Source organism: Patagioenas fasciata, chromosome 8 (genome assembly GCF_037038585.1).
Source record: "Patagioenas fasciata isolate bPatFas1 chromosome 8, bPatFas1.hap1, whole genome shotgun sequence".
Lineage (NCBI taxonomy): Eukaryota > Metazoa > Chordata > Aves > Columbiformes > Columbidae > Patagioenas > Patagioenas fasciata.
The window spans coordinates 21429252-21446357 of record NC_092527.1 but is presented as its reverse complement, the minus strand read 5'-3'; the positions used below and the strand labels follow the sequence as shown (position 1 = coordinate 21446357).

The 17106-nt window shown below is 43.5% G+C and overlaps 1 protein-coding gene across 50 annotated transcripts in view; it reads right to left on the bottom strand.

Moving 5' to 3' along the window:
• Nucleotides 1-17106, bottom strand: part of SORBS1 (sorbin and SH3 domain containing 1) — a 171193-nt gene that overhangs the window by 13452 nt on the left and 140635 nt on the right. For 26 of the 50 annotated variants that reach the window (XM_071811855.1, XM_071811857.1, XM_071811858.1 and 23 more), the window contains 10 exons: nt 16486-16587; nt 15120-15169; nt 11981-12156; nt 8879-10399; nt 8067-8152; nt 6310-6477; nt 4824-4870; nt 2980-3094; nt 2750-2875; nt 1504-1698 (listed from right to left, as the gene is read on the bottom strand). In XM_071811855.1, the coding sequence (XP_071667956.1) occupies nt 1504-1698; nt 2750-2875; nt 2980-3094; nt 4824-4870; nt 6310-6477; nt 8067-8152; nt 8879-10399; nt 11981-12156; nt 15120-15169; nt 16486-16587 (2586 nt within the window). The remainder of the gene's footprint in view (nt 1-1503; nt 1699-2749; nt 2876-2979; nt 3095-4823; nt 4871-6309; nt 6478-8066; nt 8153-8878; nt 10400-11980; nt 12157-15119; nt 15170-16485; nt 16588-17106) is intronic. The other 24 variants (XM_065842969.2, XM_065842970.2, XM_065842971.2 and 21 more) reach the window with 4 other exon arrangements.

The window sequence follows — 17106 nt, the reverse complement described above, 5'->3', positions numbered from 1 at the left end:
CTAATCAGAATTCACTGCTGCAATGAATTTTGACTTTATCCAACTCTTGCATGAGCAATGCCTGCTCCTCCAGAAACTTGCATCATTGAAGTTGTGGAGGAGAAAGGGATCAAAAAAGCCAGCTGTGGATATTTGGTCTTTAAGCAATTAAAGTAGACCCTATGTTTATAAAGGCAGAACACATGACCGAGTTCTGCCCTTAGCTATTACCACCAGCGACATCAGTGAGACGAGATCAGCTACTTTAGCATTGATTAGAGCATTTCTCAGTCCTCTGCCAAGTTAGGCAAAAAACTCAGCGAGAGAATTTACCGGGGGAGGAATCAAAAGCACAGCAAAGAAAAACAAAAAAGGGTGGGTACAATCCCTTCTATCAAAGGGAGAAGCTTGCAGAGAGCTGGTGGCAAACAGGCCACAGCTATGGAGAGACTGTCAAGCTCCAACAGAAAAGCTCAGCCGAGGCTGAGCCCGTTCACTTTGACAGGGAACCCCAAACAAGCAGCAAGTCTTTCTGCTTTACACAATGGCTAAGAATAAAAACACTCCTTTTAGGGAAGATCCAGACAGACACCAGGCATGAGCCATGGCAGCCTTTCCCATCCTGTTCTGCATGTCCCTTTCTCCTGACCCCAATTCTCCACTTTCCTTCCTTGCAGTCTTGACTTCAGAATGACCTTGTTTTGGTCCCAGGTGTGAGCAGGGGATGCACCAGAACCTTGTGGCCACAACCCAGACACATATGCTGACCTTGAAGCATGAGTATGTGCAGGATGAGAGCAAAACAAAGGGATTTAGAGACTCACTGCCTCCCTGATATGTTTTCCATGGCAAACGTTCAGGGATCCTCATTTTGATTTCTGGTTTGAACTGCAGTATGGTTTATAGTGAAGCTGATATTCATGGAAGATTCCAGACTGTCCTGCTCTCGAAACCTCAGTTCATTTACCACCAATTTCAAATCATACAAGGTGCTCTCCTGACCCTGTCTCCCCAAACTTTGGCCATGAGCTGGGATATTAAGGAGTAAGTATATAGCTTGATTCAAGCTGACTGGGATCAATGTAATTACTCCTACAGACTATAACAGGTTGTGCCGTTATTTTAATAGTCATTGTAAAAAATTCACTCATCAGAGTGGAGGTCTGTAAAGTGTAAACATGCACTCAGGAGGAGCTGGATCACCAGTTCATTCCAACTCTTGCACTGAAACTTATTCAGATGGCTATGAACTGTAGCCCTTTGAACCTGGCCTGAATTCAAGCTACAGATCAGAGATGAAAAGCTGAGTCTCCAAATCCCAAAATGACCCGCTCATTAACTTTTCTGGTAAATGAAACATCACCTTTTACTGCAGCTGCAGCAGACTGCAGGGAGCACATGGGTTTTACTGCACAAAACACTACTCTCAGCTAGAGCTTTTTTCAGCTATTGCTTCTTGCACAGCAATATCAACATCGCTCTGTTCTGCAAGGTGCTGTAACCGTCTGCATCTAGTCCAAATACCTGTGGTGAAGCTGTCACGCTGCGGTTAGGGGAGAGGGACATTGGTGGGTCAGGATAGTCAATGGCATTCTTGACCACTGGCCGTTTGAGCACTTCCACGTAAGTGACAGGGAAGATGCCTTGGCGATTGGTGCCAGAGATTCTTCCTTCATACCAATTCTCATCCACTCGTCGAATCAATGTGATCCTTTCACCCTATGGGAAGGAATAGCAATGTAATCGTGACTTCAACATATTTCATCATTCCAAAGTAGATTAGGTTTTTAATCTTGCTGCCACTTGACATAAAACAATCTGTGGCGCTCACCCTCCCCTGTTCCCGTTATGCGGTCCTAACCCTAACCTCTGGGTTGGGATGACAGTTTTCAGTTCAGAGAAGGAGGAAACCATCTGGTGTTGACTTGGGCTGTCTGCAGACTCAGTTATGTTCACTTCACAGTCTCAAGATACTGCTTGCTACAGCCAGTTACAAAAATGGAAACCAGCAGTTTCAGCCTGACCAGGAGACACTGAGAGGTACGAGGTGTACAAGGAGTATGCACAGGTCTGCAGTTTAAACTAGGTCTCTCTATGCTCTCTCCTTTTTGCTAACAAATGAAGTAACTTCAGATCCTTAACATAAACTGCAAGCCCCACCTTCATGTATAATTAAAAGACAGACAAGATCTAATCTGAGCATCAAAACAGAAAGCTGGCTGAGATGGAAAAATGCTGCTACTTAATTTAAATACGGCTGACTTTGCTCTGAACAGTCCTTACACAACCCATTCCTATCCCTTTGCTCTGTAGGCAGGTCTAGCCAGTCACTTCAATACCACAGAACCTCACTTGCCTGTGCTCAGTGATTTGGCTTGCAGTATGAAGGAAGGGGAACCTCATTTCCTTCTTTTCTATATCGCCACTCTCATGAGACTGTGTGCATCTCCACTGGCAAGGATCAGAATAGAGACATGTCACCAAATATCTAATTTGCCTTGCAGAGTCAGGCTTCCAGCACTTGTGCTCGAAGTATCTTAGCTAGCCCTGAAGAAGCAACTGGCACTTCTTGATTCAGCCTACTCACAACACTCTCACTGCAATGCACTACATAATGACTGTGGAGTAAAAGCATGGGTGATGAGAAGGAATCCTTCCTGAATAAGGAGCTCACCTTATTGGATCTTTCATTTGGAAACTGCAAGTTACTAGTATTAAAAAACATTAACATTTGTCCAGATTCAATTCATCAGCACAACATAAGTCTTACCTTTCTGAAGGACATTTCCACCTGGGTGTCCCCATTAAAGTTGAACTTAGCAATAGCATCTCCATATTCCAATACTTGCAATGGTGATGGCTTTTTGGGCTGAGCTTTCTCAGCTGGTGGAAGGAGCTAGAACAAGCAAACAGAATCAAATGAGTCATACAAAAGCCTATAAACTGGCCACTGGCAGAACGGGAGTAGGCAAAGAGAACACCTGCAGGGAAAGCAGCTACCTCTATGTACGATCGTGGGAAGATGCCAACTCTGCCATGGTGTTCACCTTCATACCAGTTCTGGTCAATCTGCTTGTAAATGTAAACAATATCTCCTTTTTGCAGAGGAAGTTCCCTGTTAACAATACAAGCACTGCATCAGAACTTCACTGGATAACAGATGTGTTCTTTTGCTGTCCAGCAATCCCTGGGCACCAAGGTCTACATCAGCCCTTTTCATACAAGTCATGTTCCACCCAAAGTGAAAGCTACATTACCCTGTTCTTATTGTGATATGCAGGGACACTCTTGCTCTTTGGGCGTCCTGTCAAAAAAAATGGCCTATGAGGGCCCTACTAACCACACACCCTCCAGCAGCAATGGGGTCAAGCTCAAGCAGAAGATGCTACTGGCTGCCTTCCATGTTGGATGTGGTGAGCAGTGCTCAATTCCTGTTATGAAACAGGCCACATCACAAGTGCCTTCCAAAGAGACACATTATTTTAATGGAAGATGTTCTGCTGACTATGTGAACCCCCTCACATGCCAATGTTGATCCTGCAAGGATTACACTGCTGGTCAGTCTGCAGTTGTGCAACCACTGGCCTCACTGGGGCTAACGACTAAGATTTCAATCTACAGTCTTCAGTGCTAAAAATATGAACGTCTGCAGCTTGAGGAACTCCTACTGTGGGCAGCTTGTATCAGGCTCATAAACTACTACTTGGGTCCCTACAGGAAAACAACCAACCCAGCCTTTCCTAACCCAATTTTCACAAGCTCTCCTTTACTTTTTTCTGGAAACCTCTACGTTCTGCTCAAGGGACACAACAGTTCCACCTTATATCTGCCTCAGTTTTATTACAGGTGCTGGGGACATGGTGTGTAAATCATTACAAATAATCACCTACAGAACATACAACAAAATATTCTCAGGACGTTAGCACCTGAGAAGAAAAGAAGCAGGTCTTTCACTGAATTATGTTCTTCTTTCTTCCCTCCCTAGCAATGTTAAAATGAGAGTTTCTCCAGGCTCATGCAAAGGGAAAGGCCTTCCGGATCTTCTCTTCACAGCAGCATTCCCCAAAAAGAACAAGTAGTGCTGTATGATTCACCAAGGGACCACAACAGGGTTCGGAGGTACAACAACGCCAACAGAAACATCCACTGGTGTATACACAGATGCTGGGGGAGCAGTCAACAATCTGTGCCTGTATAGGTCCTGATTCAGGAAAATCTGAGTCAAGGACCCACCTATGTGTTTAAAGCTAGCCATCTGTTTAAATCCCTTCCCGACTTTGGGTTGTGCTTAGCACAGTGAAAAGGATGCTGCTGTTTTGCATACCTATGTTTTTCTGGCTGATGTATGCCAGTACACAGTGAGCTACTGACCAACACAATTTTTCCAGCTCCTAAATGAGAGCACAAGCAGGGATGTCATGCAGGGGAATCCCTTCTGTCTCCAGCACAAGGGCAGTGACAGAACTGCTGCTGACAGGTCTCACCCAGCTGTGCTGCTTACGAGGTGCGAGGAGGAACACCAGCCAGAGCCCTCTCCCAGGGCGCCGCACATCCTCAGAGCAGAGGGCTCACTTGTTCCAGTAAAGAATGCAGGTTTGCCCCCAAAATCACACAGGATACAGACGTACTGAGAAAGACAACATTTTCCTAAAGGCCCTTTAGAGGCTACAACCTGCAAGATTCATATTACTTTTTTCCTGCCTTACTATGGACACCTTTGCTTTGAGCTGCTGGAAAGACTCCTCCAAAACATGAATCTAATTGCATAGCCTTCATAAATGCTGCACCTTAGGGGAAAAAGCAGAGCAAAACCACTCAAAACAGAAGTAAAAAGCTGTACTCACTTTAGTGTTTGTGCTTTAAAGTCAAACTTGGCTCTAGCAGGTCTCATCTAGAGATCAAAAAAATCAACACATTAAAACAATAATCAGGTTTTCAACCCTCTTCTGAGAAAAAGCATCCAAACTGCTCTATAGCTAACACTAGTCTGGGGAAGAAACTGAATGCAGGTATTTGCTGCAAGCTTACGTGCAACTGGTACTACAGTCCAAATATGCTAGATGGGTCTCTCCCACCAGGGCAAAAAGTGCCAACTTCTGGTCCAACAATAATTAAGAGCTCTACAGGAAACAGATTTAAAAGCAGTAAACTTTTAAGTGTGGCAAACCCTGTTGAATGAAAGATGCTCCAGTAACTACAGTTTCTGGGGCCCTGGGATGAAATTTCCCTTGACATGTGAATGGAAAAGGAAAATTTACTAGTTGGGAAAAAAAACCAGTAAGATTTTATGTGGCTTTTATCAATTATCACCTGGTCCTGCTAAATCCTGCAATGTGACCCATGTACTCCTGTATAATTTGGTAAGAAAGAGACAAAGGCAAGCAGGAAACATGAATAAATCAAGCATGCGTCTAAAAAAAAAGTCTTCAGTGGCTATAAAGCCAAAGAGGATGTTGACAGCAGGCTTAGGCTTTCAAGCTTGATTTACTTGAGCTGATTTTCTAACGGCCACAAAATATTCAGACAATTTTAAAGTAATTTTGCTAACAGAGCATAAAATAAGAACTGGTCGCATTCATGTGGCACCAGAGCATTTGCAACTACATTAAAAAGTGCAGGTGAGTGTGCTCCATCCACATGGTGACCACCTCCATAAGGCCACAGTGCAGCACCTCTGGGGAAACAACCGCTGCCCAGAGCCCCAGCAGCAACCCCTAAGGCAGGAAAGGGCACCTGGCCAGGACACCTGCATCAGCACCCAGCCCTTGGGAAAAGTGCCTTGGGCTCTGTGAAAACCCTCTACCTGCTCCTTTGTCTCTTTCAGAAAGACCAATCAGGTCATACACAGTGAAACATGCTGAGACTTTTCCCAGTTGCTTCTAAAGGACATTAAGCATCTTTCAAGAGAAGAAGAAAACCTATTTCTAGAAAAACCTGTGAGACAGTCACATGGGCAGTACCAACAAGACATGAAGTTTCTAAGCGTAAGGCACAGACAAGAAGACAATGTAGCAATATGATGCAAAAGATGTAGAATGCCTTTGATTCACTAAAGTAGCTGATATTTAAAGGCATGCATCACAGGTGTGCACCAGCAATTCTCAGCAGGCATGCTTTAACATATGCAGCTTGGTATAGAAATATCAATTATTTTACCAGGCACAAGAGTCAAAGCAGATCTAAATGAAGCCAGAATGGGAAAGGGGAAGTGGAAAAAAAAAAAAACACAAACGACATTCTCTGAAGAGCTAATGTTGGCCTAAAGCACAACATTGTGAGAGGCAAATATTGCTTTGGGTCAAGCAGCAGACTGAGGTAACTAAAACAGACCTCTGACCCAGATTTCCTCTTTGCTGTATCGTCTACATTTAGGAGGTCCCCAAATCGCTCATTAGTGATAAACTGATGGTGCGTTGGAATAACCCCTGTGTGCCTTCTAGCTGCAATATCAGCTTCTTCTTGCTCACGTTTAAGCCGTCTCTGGTCCTCTAAAAGTTTCTGCCATAAAATTGCATAAAATGGGCAGTAAATAATCTAGTTAAAGGCATTCAAAAGCTGCCATAAACGTGACTTACATAAATTTTCTGAGGTCCCAGCAAATAGCTAGGATTTTACAGTTCAACATAAAATACTGATTCTAGTAACGACACAATACCATTTCATTTTGAAAGCACAGAAAGTACATCACCATTACGGCATAACTCAAATCCAGCTCACACAGAGGACCTGATCCAGAGCTGATGGAAGTCAACAAAGAGTTTTTCTAAGTTCTGGCCAGGTCCTGGTAGCTTCTAAGACTGCTGACAACACAGAGGACTGATCCAAACCCCCTTCAGCCAACAAGGAGTTTCTCTTATCGACTTCCAAGAGACCTGAATCAGCCCCACAGGTAAGCTGAGGCACCAAGCTCCCCTGAGCTTTGCAAGCAGCTTGGGACAGTGCCGAACCACCTTCAGGTACCACATCCTCCCATACTTCCTTTGGGCTCATGTAATACACTTTGTAAAATAAAGTAAATAAACCCCAAATAATTATTTTGGACTCCTGCAGCCTCTGGCACAGTAATGGAAGTGTGCTTTCTGGAGTACTTGGGCAGAAGGATTCTTCCACCTTTTGGGGTTAACTGTGGGCTGAAGAGTTGAGCTGTGTGCTAACTCATTTGAAGTCAACAGGTCTTAATGCATTCAGAGTTCTGCTCTTACACAAGTTTTTGTGCTGGACTTTGGAAATAGGGGGGATTCATAACTGCTTCATGGGAGAAGACAGCAAAGATATATTTTTCATATAGGAATTAAGAGCAGGTTTTACCATATTTCAAAGCACACACAAACATTATTTGAACTCAGAAAGTTAACACTGAAAATATTACTTTTGGTTTTTCTCCCAAGCAATGAGAATTAACAACTTCCTGGAAAGCAATCACTTTATAACTTCTTCACCTCAGCTTGAATACAGTCAGTGCTGAAAAGTCTACGTGGCTTTCCTGTTATTTCACCTTGTTCCAGTGTTGCCCAGGCATTTTAAAAAGGACTGACACATTACTTTTTGAAAAACTAGAGACACCATAAAGAGTTCAAGTCTGCACTGGGGGGGAAACTTCACATTTTTTGATACCATAAAATATCTTACATTTGCTGTTCAAAACCTGAGGACTCCCATAATAAAAATACCGTTCTCACCAGTTTGATTAATACCAGCTTGAGTGGCTTGCGTGGAGAACAATAAGACCTTAAGTCATTTATAGAACAACCATTTCATCTTTATCTGTGAGTACTGGGGTGTTGTACCACATCTCACATATGTCTTCAGCCTTTTTACATTCTTTAAAGCCCCCATATATTATTTTGTGAAACTGATAAGAACTATCAGGTTCATTTTAAACAAAAGCTAGGCTAGACTTCGTATTATACATTAAATCAGTGCCAGAGGTAGTATTAAAGTTAAAACATACTAGGTTCAGCTTGTTGCTCTGACTTCCAGTATACATAAACACGGACATATAAGCTGCCCTTATAAAAGGCCGAATGCTGTACTTCTTCTATGTGGAGCTGCTACAACTGTTATTAGGCCATAAAGGAGAGCATTACCTCTTTATCGTCATGCCGTCTGCGGATAATTTCTTCTGGAGTTTCCATGTAATCAACTGGTGTAAAATGCCTTGATGAGTCTGAATCTACTTTGAAACAACACAAGGAAGTTAAAATACAGATGGATTTATCTAGGATAACCAGAAAGGAAAAAAAAATTATATTTTTAAACAATTTGTTTCCATTATGGCAGTAAGGATTCTCAATTGCCATTGACCAAATAGCCAATCGGATGTCAATAATTTATTCATTTTATTTTTTTTTCCTTTTGGGCTGTACTTGTGAACAAAGATCCAAAAACAGGGAGAAAATAACAGTACAGGAAAGAGTAAAGACATAGAAGGACTTTGTGAACAAAAGATTCGCTGCCATCACAGTATGATTTGGCATTTTACTGTTGAGAAAAGTTTAATACACTCACACACACACACACAACTAGACCTTGAGAAACTGCTCCTTAAGGCAAATCATCTGGGTTTGTTTTATGTTCCCACGTGTGCATATGATATAGGACTAGAAATATCTCATGTTGAGATTCTTGCATCCCCGGAACTGCTCGAGACACAAACTGAACCCCGTGTGATTACAAAGGCAGTGGAAATCGTTTCTCAGAAGTGCAGCTGTTAACAAGTCCTGAACAAAAATGCTCAGCAAGACACACAAAGGACATTAGACACACTAGGGGAAAAAACAGAGAGTCAGGGGATGCAAAGGCAGGGAGTAAAAATGCAAGGGTTGTGGGAGAAAAGGGGAAGAGAAAGGAAAGCAAGAAGACAGATAAAGGGACACTGGTAAAGAACACAAAAAGCCACCTCCTAGGTATGTCCCAAGTTCACTTTGTGGGTTGTTGTTTGTGTCCAGGCTGTGACAGAGGGCATATGGAACAGGGTTCCCATTGTTTAAGGAGTCAGGAGTGTCAGCCCGGCCCATGAAGCTATCTTGGCTAAATCCTGTGCTGGGGAAGTAGCCAAGCCTCTCCACAATGTCAAAGGAAGACAGGCGCCGCGGGGCTAGCGGCCTGCTTCTGGAGCACAGCTGGTGCTGGGAGCGGTGACTCTTGTCTCCTGTGCTCCCCGGCAGCTGGATGGGGTCATCTGGGTTCTCCAGGTTGGGCACTGATGGGCTTCCCGGGCAGTCTGGGGGTGGAGTCCTGCAGGATTTGTGTTGGAACGGCTTCTTCAATCGGAAGGGAAGCGGGCTCATAAGGTAGACATTTCTGGGGAGCATGTGCCTCTCCCCATAGAATTCCCCTTTGGAATCAGGGTTCCTGGAGGCCTGCTGCTGCTCATGCCTTCGGATGGTTGTGAACCTCGTGTAGGAAGCCGGGCACGAGCCTTTGCATCTGTTGATTTTATGCTTCTGAGGCCCATTAAGGTTGCTGTTGCTGCTGCCGCTGTCATTGGATGCATTTGAGAGGAGATCTATCTCATCTGTGCAAGCTGAAAGTGTGTCCATAGGGATGGCATCACTGACATCTGAGGCTGTGTCCTCCATGTTGCTGCAGGAGCGGGAGGATTTATCTGCCAAGCTGGCAGCATCCTTCTCTTCTTGGTGTGCTTTTGGCAAATCCAGAAGGAAATCTGCAGAGTAGGCAGAACTCAGACATGTTTTAGACTGGAGAACAGCAGTGAACTTGTTTTGCCCAGTAGAAAAGTCAAGTGAGGGCATAGATCGGGACCTCTGGATCAGCTGCTCGAAGGCACTGATACGGGAGGAAACGGTGTGTTTGGGGATCTGCTCTGAATCTTCTCGGCTAAGGCTGTGCTCCATCCTATCCTTGGCTTCGTTCTCAAACTGAGATGCAATATCCCTCACGCTGCAGGAGGAGACCGTGCCCAAATGGATCCTGGACCGGTTGATCTGGTGCATGTCTTTATACAGCATTGTAAACTCCATCCCACTCTTCCTGGAGGCATGGAACAGGTAGGCTTTCCTAGAGTTGGTGCCATACTCCTGCAGGCTCATGGTACTGCCCGATTTGATGGTGTACTCCTGCTTCGACTTCATCAACATGTTTTCTATGCTTTCCCCTACATCTATCGTGAAAGCTTTTTTATTATCAAACAAGGTAATGGAGCTACGAAGGTTTTCGCAGCTTTGAGCTTTCTCATGAGACAGCAAGATACCCTTCTTGTCCTGCACAAGAGCAGCTGGAGCTGCTAGTTTGGGTTTGAATTTAGAAGGGAGGATTTCAGTAATGCAGGCTTTTGCAGCTGATAAGGGCTTCTTATGTTTACATGCGTGACCTAACATACCGGTATGACTAGCGTTAAAGGTTCGGCTATTAACTGAAGAGGGTGCAGTCATATGAGCATTCCCACCTTTACGATCCACTGGTAAGCATGCAGAATAAAATAAATACAACCTGTTAGCTTAAGTGCTAGAAAGCTATTGAGAAAGGAGAAAGAACATGCTTGCATTTCATAAAATGCACATTAAAGAAATAAAGTTCCAAAACATAAAGAAAAGCAGGAAGAAATTGCAAAACAAGCGGCGCTTACAGGAGTAGGCAAAGTGCTGCTAACATCTCTAAAATGAGAGGTTTGGACAGAAGCAGATCTAGAGCACTTTGAAGGTACCCCCCTAAAAAGTGCTAAGCATCATCAGCTTCCAGGGAAGCTGTGGCATCATGGAAAAGGGTAGCTGAACTCTGGGCAGGATCAGGATCTCAGCAAGAATGCAGAGGCACTAACACTGCAAAAATAGCTTAATACCAGGCCTGTAATCACACCTACTATGGTCTCACCACAGTGCTTGCCAAACAGTTTATTCCTGGGAGGGAGGAGACAATCAGTGGCTAGCACAACCACGCCACATCAGCTGGCCTTGCCCAAGAGCTGCCTGCTTATAGATTCCCCACACCAGGAATAAGCTGAGTGTCCTTGAGACAAAGTGGTTAGCTGTGTTTGCTTTAAAAATCAAGGAGTCAGATCAGGACTTTTTTTAAGTTAGTTTCAGTCTGGGTTCATCTTAGGCTGCAGTTTTTAGGTCTGTTTCTGATTTGAGTTCAAAAACTCAAATGTCAAAATAACCATTCAGGTCCAACTGCAGTTTGGGAAACATTAACTGCTGGAACAGATTTTTTTTTTGTTGAGATCCAGTTTGACTCTCTGCCCTACAGGCCTGACATAATGCTGAAAGTCAGCTGGAAAATGGACAGAGAGACCTTTTTGGTGTGATGTACTATTTTTAGGGAGAGCAGTTGAGAGACCAAATGCATTCCTTCCCCAGTCGCTCTCCCCATCTCAAGCCATTTTTAGGTTGAAGTTGGCTCAGAGATATACTCCCAAGTACAACTCCCTAATGGGAGTCAGGTTCCTTGGTCCTAATCTTCTAGAGAGCTCAGGATAGGGGGAGGAATGGGGAGGAGATGCAGTGGTCCCTGCTGCCTCCCTGTCTCAGAGCTGCAGGGCATTGCTGTTTCAGTGTCCCATGCATTCTTTGCACACCCCTTGCAGGCAGGATGCTATGGAGCACATGGCACCAGCTACACCAGGGTAGCCAGGTCAGCAGACATGGTGTGGCCTGCTGAGATATCGCAGCAGGGAGAGCAGAAAAAGCAAGGAAGGGCTCTAGCACGGCATGGTGGTGGGAGCAGATGGGTAGCAAGGCCAGCCCCTAAGCAGCCTCGAGGAAGAACATGAGGGTGTGTGGTGTGGCTGAGGAGCTGGATGGAGGGAGCTGGTCTCTGTTGGGAAGAGGAACCTACATCACATAAAGGGGTCATGAAAAACATTGGCCAATGTGGGCTGAGAGAAAAAAGGAGGGAAAACCATGGATAGCAAAGAGGAGGGACAGAGGAAACCTCAGCTGTCTTGAACAGGACTCTAAACCCTACAGCAGTTTGCCCCATATCACGTGGCTTCGGACACCCTGTGCAGAAAGGAGAAGTAGTTAGTGCCCTGACCACCCACCTTTTGTGGAAGCAGAGCTAGAAGGTCGTTTGAGACCACTCAACCCCTGGAATGGGATATCTCCACCTTCCAGCACACTCTTGTAAATCTGCCTTTCATTCTCCAAGGCAGCAGGGTCCCCCAGTGCTGTTTCTGACTCTCTCTTCACTGCATGGTAGCTGGGTGAATATGTGGAGCTGGAAAACACAAAAAAGGGGGAGGGACATCGCTGGGTCATTCCTGTTTGCTGAGAGCTTAATGCAAAGTAAGAGAAAACACCACTTGTAAACCCAGAACAGATTGTGTGTGAAGAACTGGTGCTAAATGAGCAGGTTATGAATACATTGTGATAATGTTCTACGTTGGGCACTACCACAGCATTCTCCACCCAAGGGAACTCTCCCTGCTCAGTCCTCCAGAAAAGAGGCAGCAGGAAAGCACTCCTCCTTTATTTTACAGATGAGACAACCGAGTCAGAGAGCAGATGCTTGATTTCTTTGCAGACCCAAAGAAATTAATTGGCTAGCTGGAAGCAGCACAAATAACTTTCAGCTCCCAGTCCTCTCTCCTTAAATACTAGCCATGCCCGTCCCCTGCTTACGCAGCACAGCTGTTCAGGAGTTCATCTCAACCCATTCAGCCTCCCAGTTAACACTATAGTTCAGGACTCCCAGAGCAATTTCTCAAGCCCATCACTGAGGGACTATGCAGAGAAACTACAGTACAGGGCTACAGACACTACTGTTTTAAATGCCAATGCAATTCCCAGATGTGCACAGTTTTTCTGCTCAGCTTCGCCTCAGGCTTCCATTACAGAGAATGGAAAACCCTGGACTCTACGTCTACCATGCAGATATATAAACAAAATGCTGTTAAAATGAGTATAATTTTAGTTTCTTAGACTTTTAAAGACTGAACATTTATTACAAATCTCCTTCCTCAGTCATGAATCTAAGCACAAGTATGCCCCCATATCTGACTTCTAGATGTCACCCTCTTCTCTCTAAAAAAATAACTGACAATGCCATGATACAAATGGCCTTCCCAGGTACAAAAGACCTACTGAGCAATCAAGCAGACAATGTTCTCCTAAAAGCTGAGCTCATCTGATACCAGCTCTTGTGCTTAACCAGGCTCTTCAGCATGAGAGAAAAGCTATTCTTGGGCCAAAGTATGACGGCCGTAAAGTTTGAAAAACTAAAAAAAATAGGGCATTTGCCAATTCATAGAAAGATTTTTAAAGCTGGTTTACATCCTGATGTCCACGAGTGATTCAAATTTATATGAATGTGTAAATACTTGTGGTTACACCTCCTTGTTGTGGATAAATTTGTACATGCATCTGTTTATTTTGGACTTATATGCTGTACTTATGCACTAAAGAGAAAGCTTTCAAATACATCAGAGGACTGGCTATGGAGGTGGCATTACACAATGCCTGGATCACAAAGAAGATTTTCATTTCCAGGTGAGGAAAACCAGGTCATTTGCAGTCTCCAGTTATTTTCTGGAGTAACAGCTTGTGAAAAGCACCACGAAAGAAAAAGGGAATACTGTCATATCTTCAATGTAAGCAATGCTCAAACAGACCCGTAGCTACAGAGCTACTGTCTCGTATGGGGCTTATCCCAGTGTGTCTCTCTGTCAGGCTCCTGAGGAAGCCCTGACAGTTGCTGCAAGGAATAATGACTGCCCTGATGTTCCTCACCTGGGAGGTAAAAGCATTCTAGCCTAGCTGTTAAAAACCAAAGGATTAAGATGATCCTTCTTTGGGAATACACCTGGGGCAGAGGAGGAGGAATTGGGCAGTCTCTTTACCAACTGTTCCCTTCTTAGGGCCAGCAGGCAGTACTGTATTAGGGCCAAAGCAGTGTGCAAGATCAGAATCAGGTGAAAAGAGGAAAGAGCAACACTACAAAAAAAGAAAATAAACTCCAGGTATCTTTTCTCCCTGTTCTCTAAAGGCAGGGGAGAATGTGTGACTCCACAGGGCCTCACTGCTCTGTTCCATTCCCAGCCTACCCAGGTAGCTTCCCCTCCACCGGCTCAGACGCTGGCACTCCTGCATGCTTTGGGCAGTGTCAAAAAGGGCACAGACAGCAGAGCCATGGGCAGAAACCTTACCACTCTTTGGTAAATATAAGCTATTCTTTTATGTTAATCTCCGAGATTTCCACTTATTTTACTGCTCACTCCCTACCAAAACAAAACTAAACACGCATAGGAACAGCGGACAAAATCGGTCAGTGTGCAAGCTTCCCAGCAGAATGATCACAGACAGAAGGGAACTGAGTAGAAAGAATGACAGGAGACCTCCAAGGCAGCACCGGAGGGGAGGTGAACACATGTGATACTAATGGGCATCTGGAGAAGAACATGCCTTTCCTAACAAACCATCCACACAAAGGGGATCGCTGTGCCTACCGACAATGTTAAGCACTCAGTCCAATTACAAGGAGCAGTAGTTCACAGTAGGAGCTGGCTCTATGGCTTGAGTAACTCGACAGAGCTCAGTATCTTGCTTTAGATACTTTTTGTGTGTTCGTCTTTTAACACAAAGCAGCTCCATGTACAACTCATTTAGACAGTATGCTTTTATTACGTATTCCTCCAGAAAAGCAGTGCCACGTTAGATCTTTGAGAAATATCATTGCTGCTACCACTGTCCCCTTCCTGGCAGCTGGAAAATCATTGCCCTCCATCAGCAGCATCCGCTTGATCTCGTGCGCATAACAGAATATCTGACAGAAGCCAATCTATGATACATGTGTACCAGAAACAAACTATGTTTATTCCACACAATAAAGTTACTTGCATGAAATTACAGTCAATTTGTGAACTTCATCAAGGTGAAGTTAGAGGTCTGTGCTTTTGTTTTTCTTTTTTTTTTTTTTTTTAATTTAAAGTCACTACCCAACCAAATCAGCAATTTTTATCTGGACAATGCAATCACTCACGTAATCACTTCAAAATTAATTCAAGATCAAAACCTAGATATTGTACCTGGACTCATCTAAAGCACGTGCATCATTCTCATGGTACATGCATTTGTCTATATCCATCACCAAAAAATAAAGCCAACCCACTTCCAATGCCCTAAATCCTGTCCTACATGCTCTCAAATTGCAAAAGAAACACAAAAAGGAATTGGAAAACTTACTAGGAAGAACGGTCTGTAGAAGTTTCCAGAGGCGTACCACCTGCTGTATTCTGCAAAAGTCCAAACAAAGGAGTCATTGATACACACTTACACGTCATGAGAAATAAAAAGGCTTGCTTAAGTAATTTTCCATCTATTGCTTGAATATTAGCCTTTAGGAGACATTGAGGTTTAAGTCTAAACGCAATTGAAGCTGTCAATGTCTTTGCAGAAAAGCGACAATTTTCCCGAGTTCCTTCAGGGCAGTGACAGGTTTTTTAGCACAGCGATGCCTTTTCCCAGTGCCTATTCTTTTGTCTGCAAATGAGTCATTGTGAATAAAGCCAAAAGCAAGAAGAGATAACCAGCTGGGCCATGACCAGAAGACACATGCTTATAATAATTTCCCCAAGCTTTTCCCTTAATCAGTCACTGCCAGCATTTGCTTTAAAGGTATATTACATTTCTACCGCACAATACATTCCTCAGCGAAAAAAAGAAATCAAAGCAATAACAAGAAAAGCAATGTTTCAGTTCAGTTTCCTTATTTAAGAGAAGCGATGCTAGTTGCACAGGTTCAATAGCAAAAGCCAGTTCTTATCCGCTTGCTTTAAATCCATCTAACACTTCCTAAGCACATTATTTAAAAAATAAAAATGGTCTGTTTGGTGCATCCTCATCTATATGAGGATTCCTTTGTAGTAAGAAAAAGCAAATCTTGGGTTTGAAAAAGCAGCTTTTTCAAGTCCTGGTGAAATGCCGCAGCCTCAAAAAAATCATCCACAACAGAAAAAAATAGAAAAAAAATGATGTGTTACCAATTTAATCTATCATTTCACGGTTTGAGTCCTGCAGACCCTCGAAACAGCAGCAGCAGCTGACCTTCCTAGAAGGCCATGGCAAGGTGCAGCGTAAGGAAAATTGTGCAAAATCTCTTGGGAATATCCAAATCTTGGGGAGGCGTGAGCTCCTAGCAGAGAGCAGGGCTTGTATGAAGGGAGGGTAGATGGCAACACGCTTGAAAGGCACGAGATGATGACGTGACGCCAACCAAGAATTTTAAGCTGATTGCTGCTGCCTATTCATGTGAAAAATAGAGAGGGTTTTTTTGCAGACACTGAATTCAAAACCCGAAAGGGGGGACGGGGGTGGGGAGCAGCTGAAAGGGAATGGGGGAGAGAGGAAATCACTGTATCTGAAATGGATTTCAAGCCGGATTCTCAGCATCACCTTCTATTATTTCTGACAGCGACACAGCAAGCCATGCAGTCAGAACGGTCAGAACCATTATTTATCCCAACCTCATTTAATAATCATCCAGCAGTGAATAGATTAGAGCGGAGAGTTTGGAAACAGGGATTGGCAGCATGAAAAGAATAGGAAATACCTTCTGTGGCTTTTTATGTGGTGCTTTATAAAGCTTCTCCATTTTTTCTAAATCTGCCTCTAACTCAGTCTGGTAGAGGTAAAGGTCTTTTTCTAGATCAGTCTGGTTAAAGAAGGAGAAGAAGAATGGGAAAATAATGCTTAGGGTTAGAGGAAACCAAAGGAATGTTAATTAAAAAAAAAAGTGAGCCTTTGTAATTGAAAAAAGACAAAGATGGTATGGACAATACACAGAAATTCACAAGTAATTAATCATGTTTGAATCATTACAGAGGAAATAGTTTAGGCATTTAACATTCAAAATTAAGAGATGCACAGTCCTGCTAGAATCTATTTTACAAACCAAGTTATAAAACCCACCTGTAAAAAAAAAAAAAAGATACTGTAACAATACGCAATATGCTGTTAGTGTAATTATCATTGCAAGTCAAGATAGCAAAACCACTCTAAATTACAGCTGATTATGCTTTAAGAATTGTTTATTAAATCAATTTACTAGCTACTTAATTGTTAGGCTGATGAGCTCAAGCCCAATTAAAAAAAAAAATCACTCATAAGCACACAAAACCCAAGCAGTGCTACAAAATAAGGAAAAAGAAAATCACATACACACATACATACG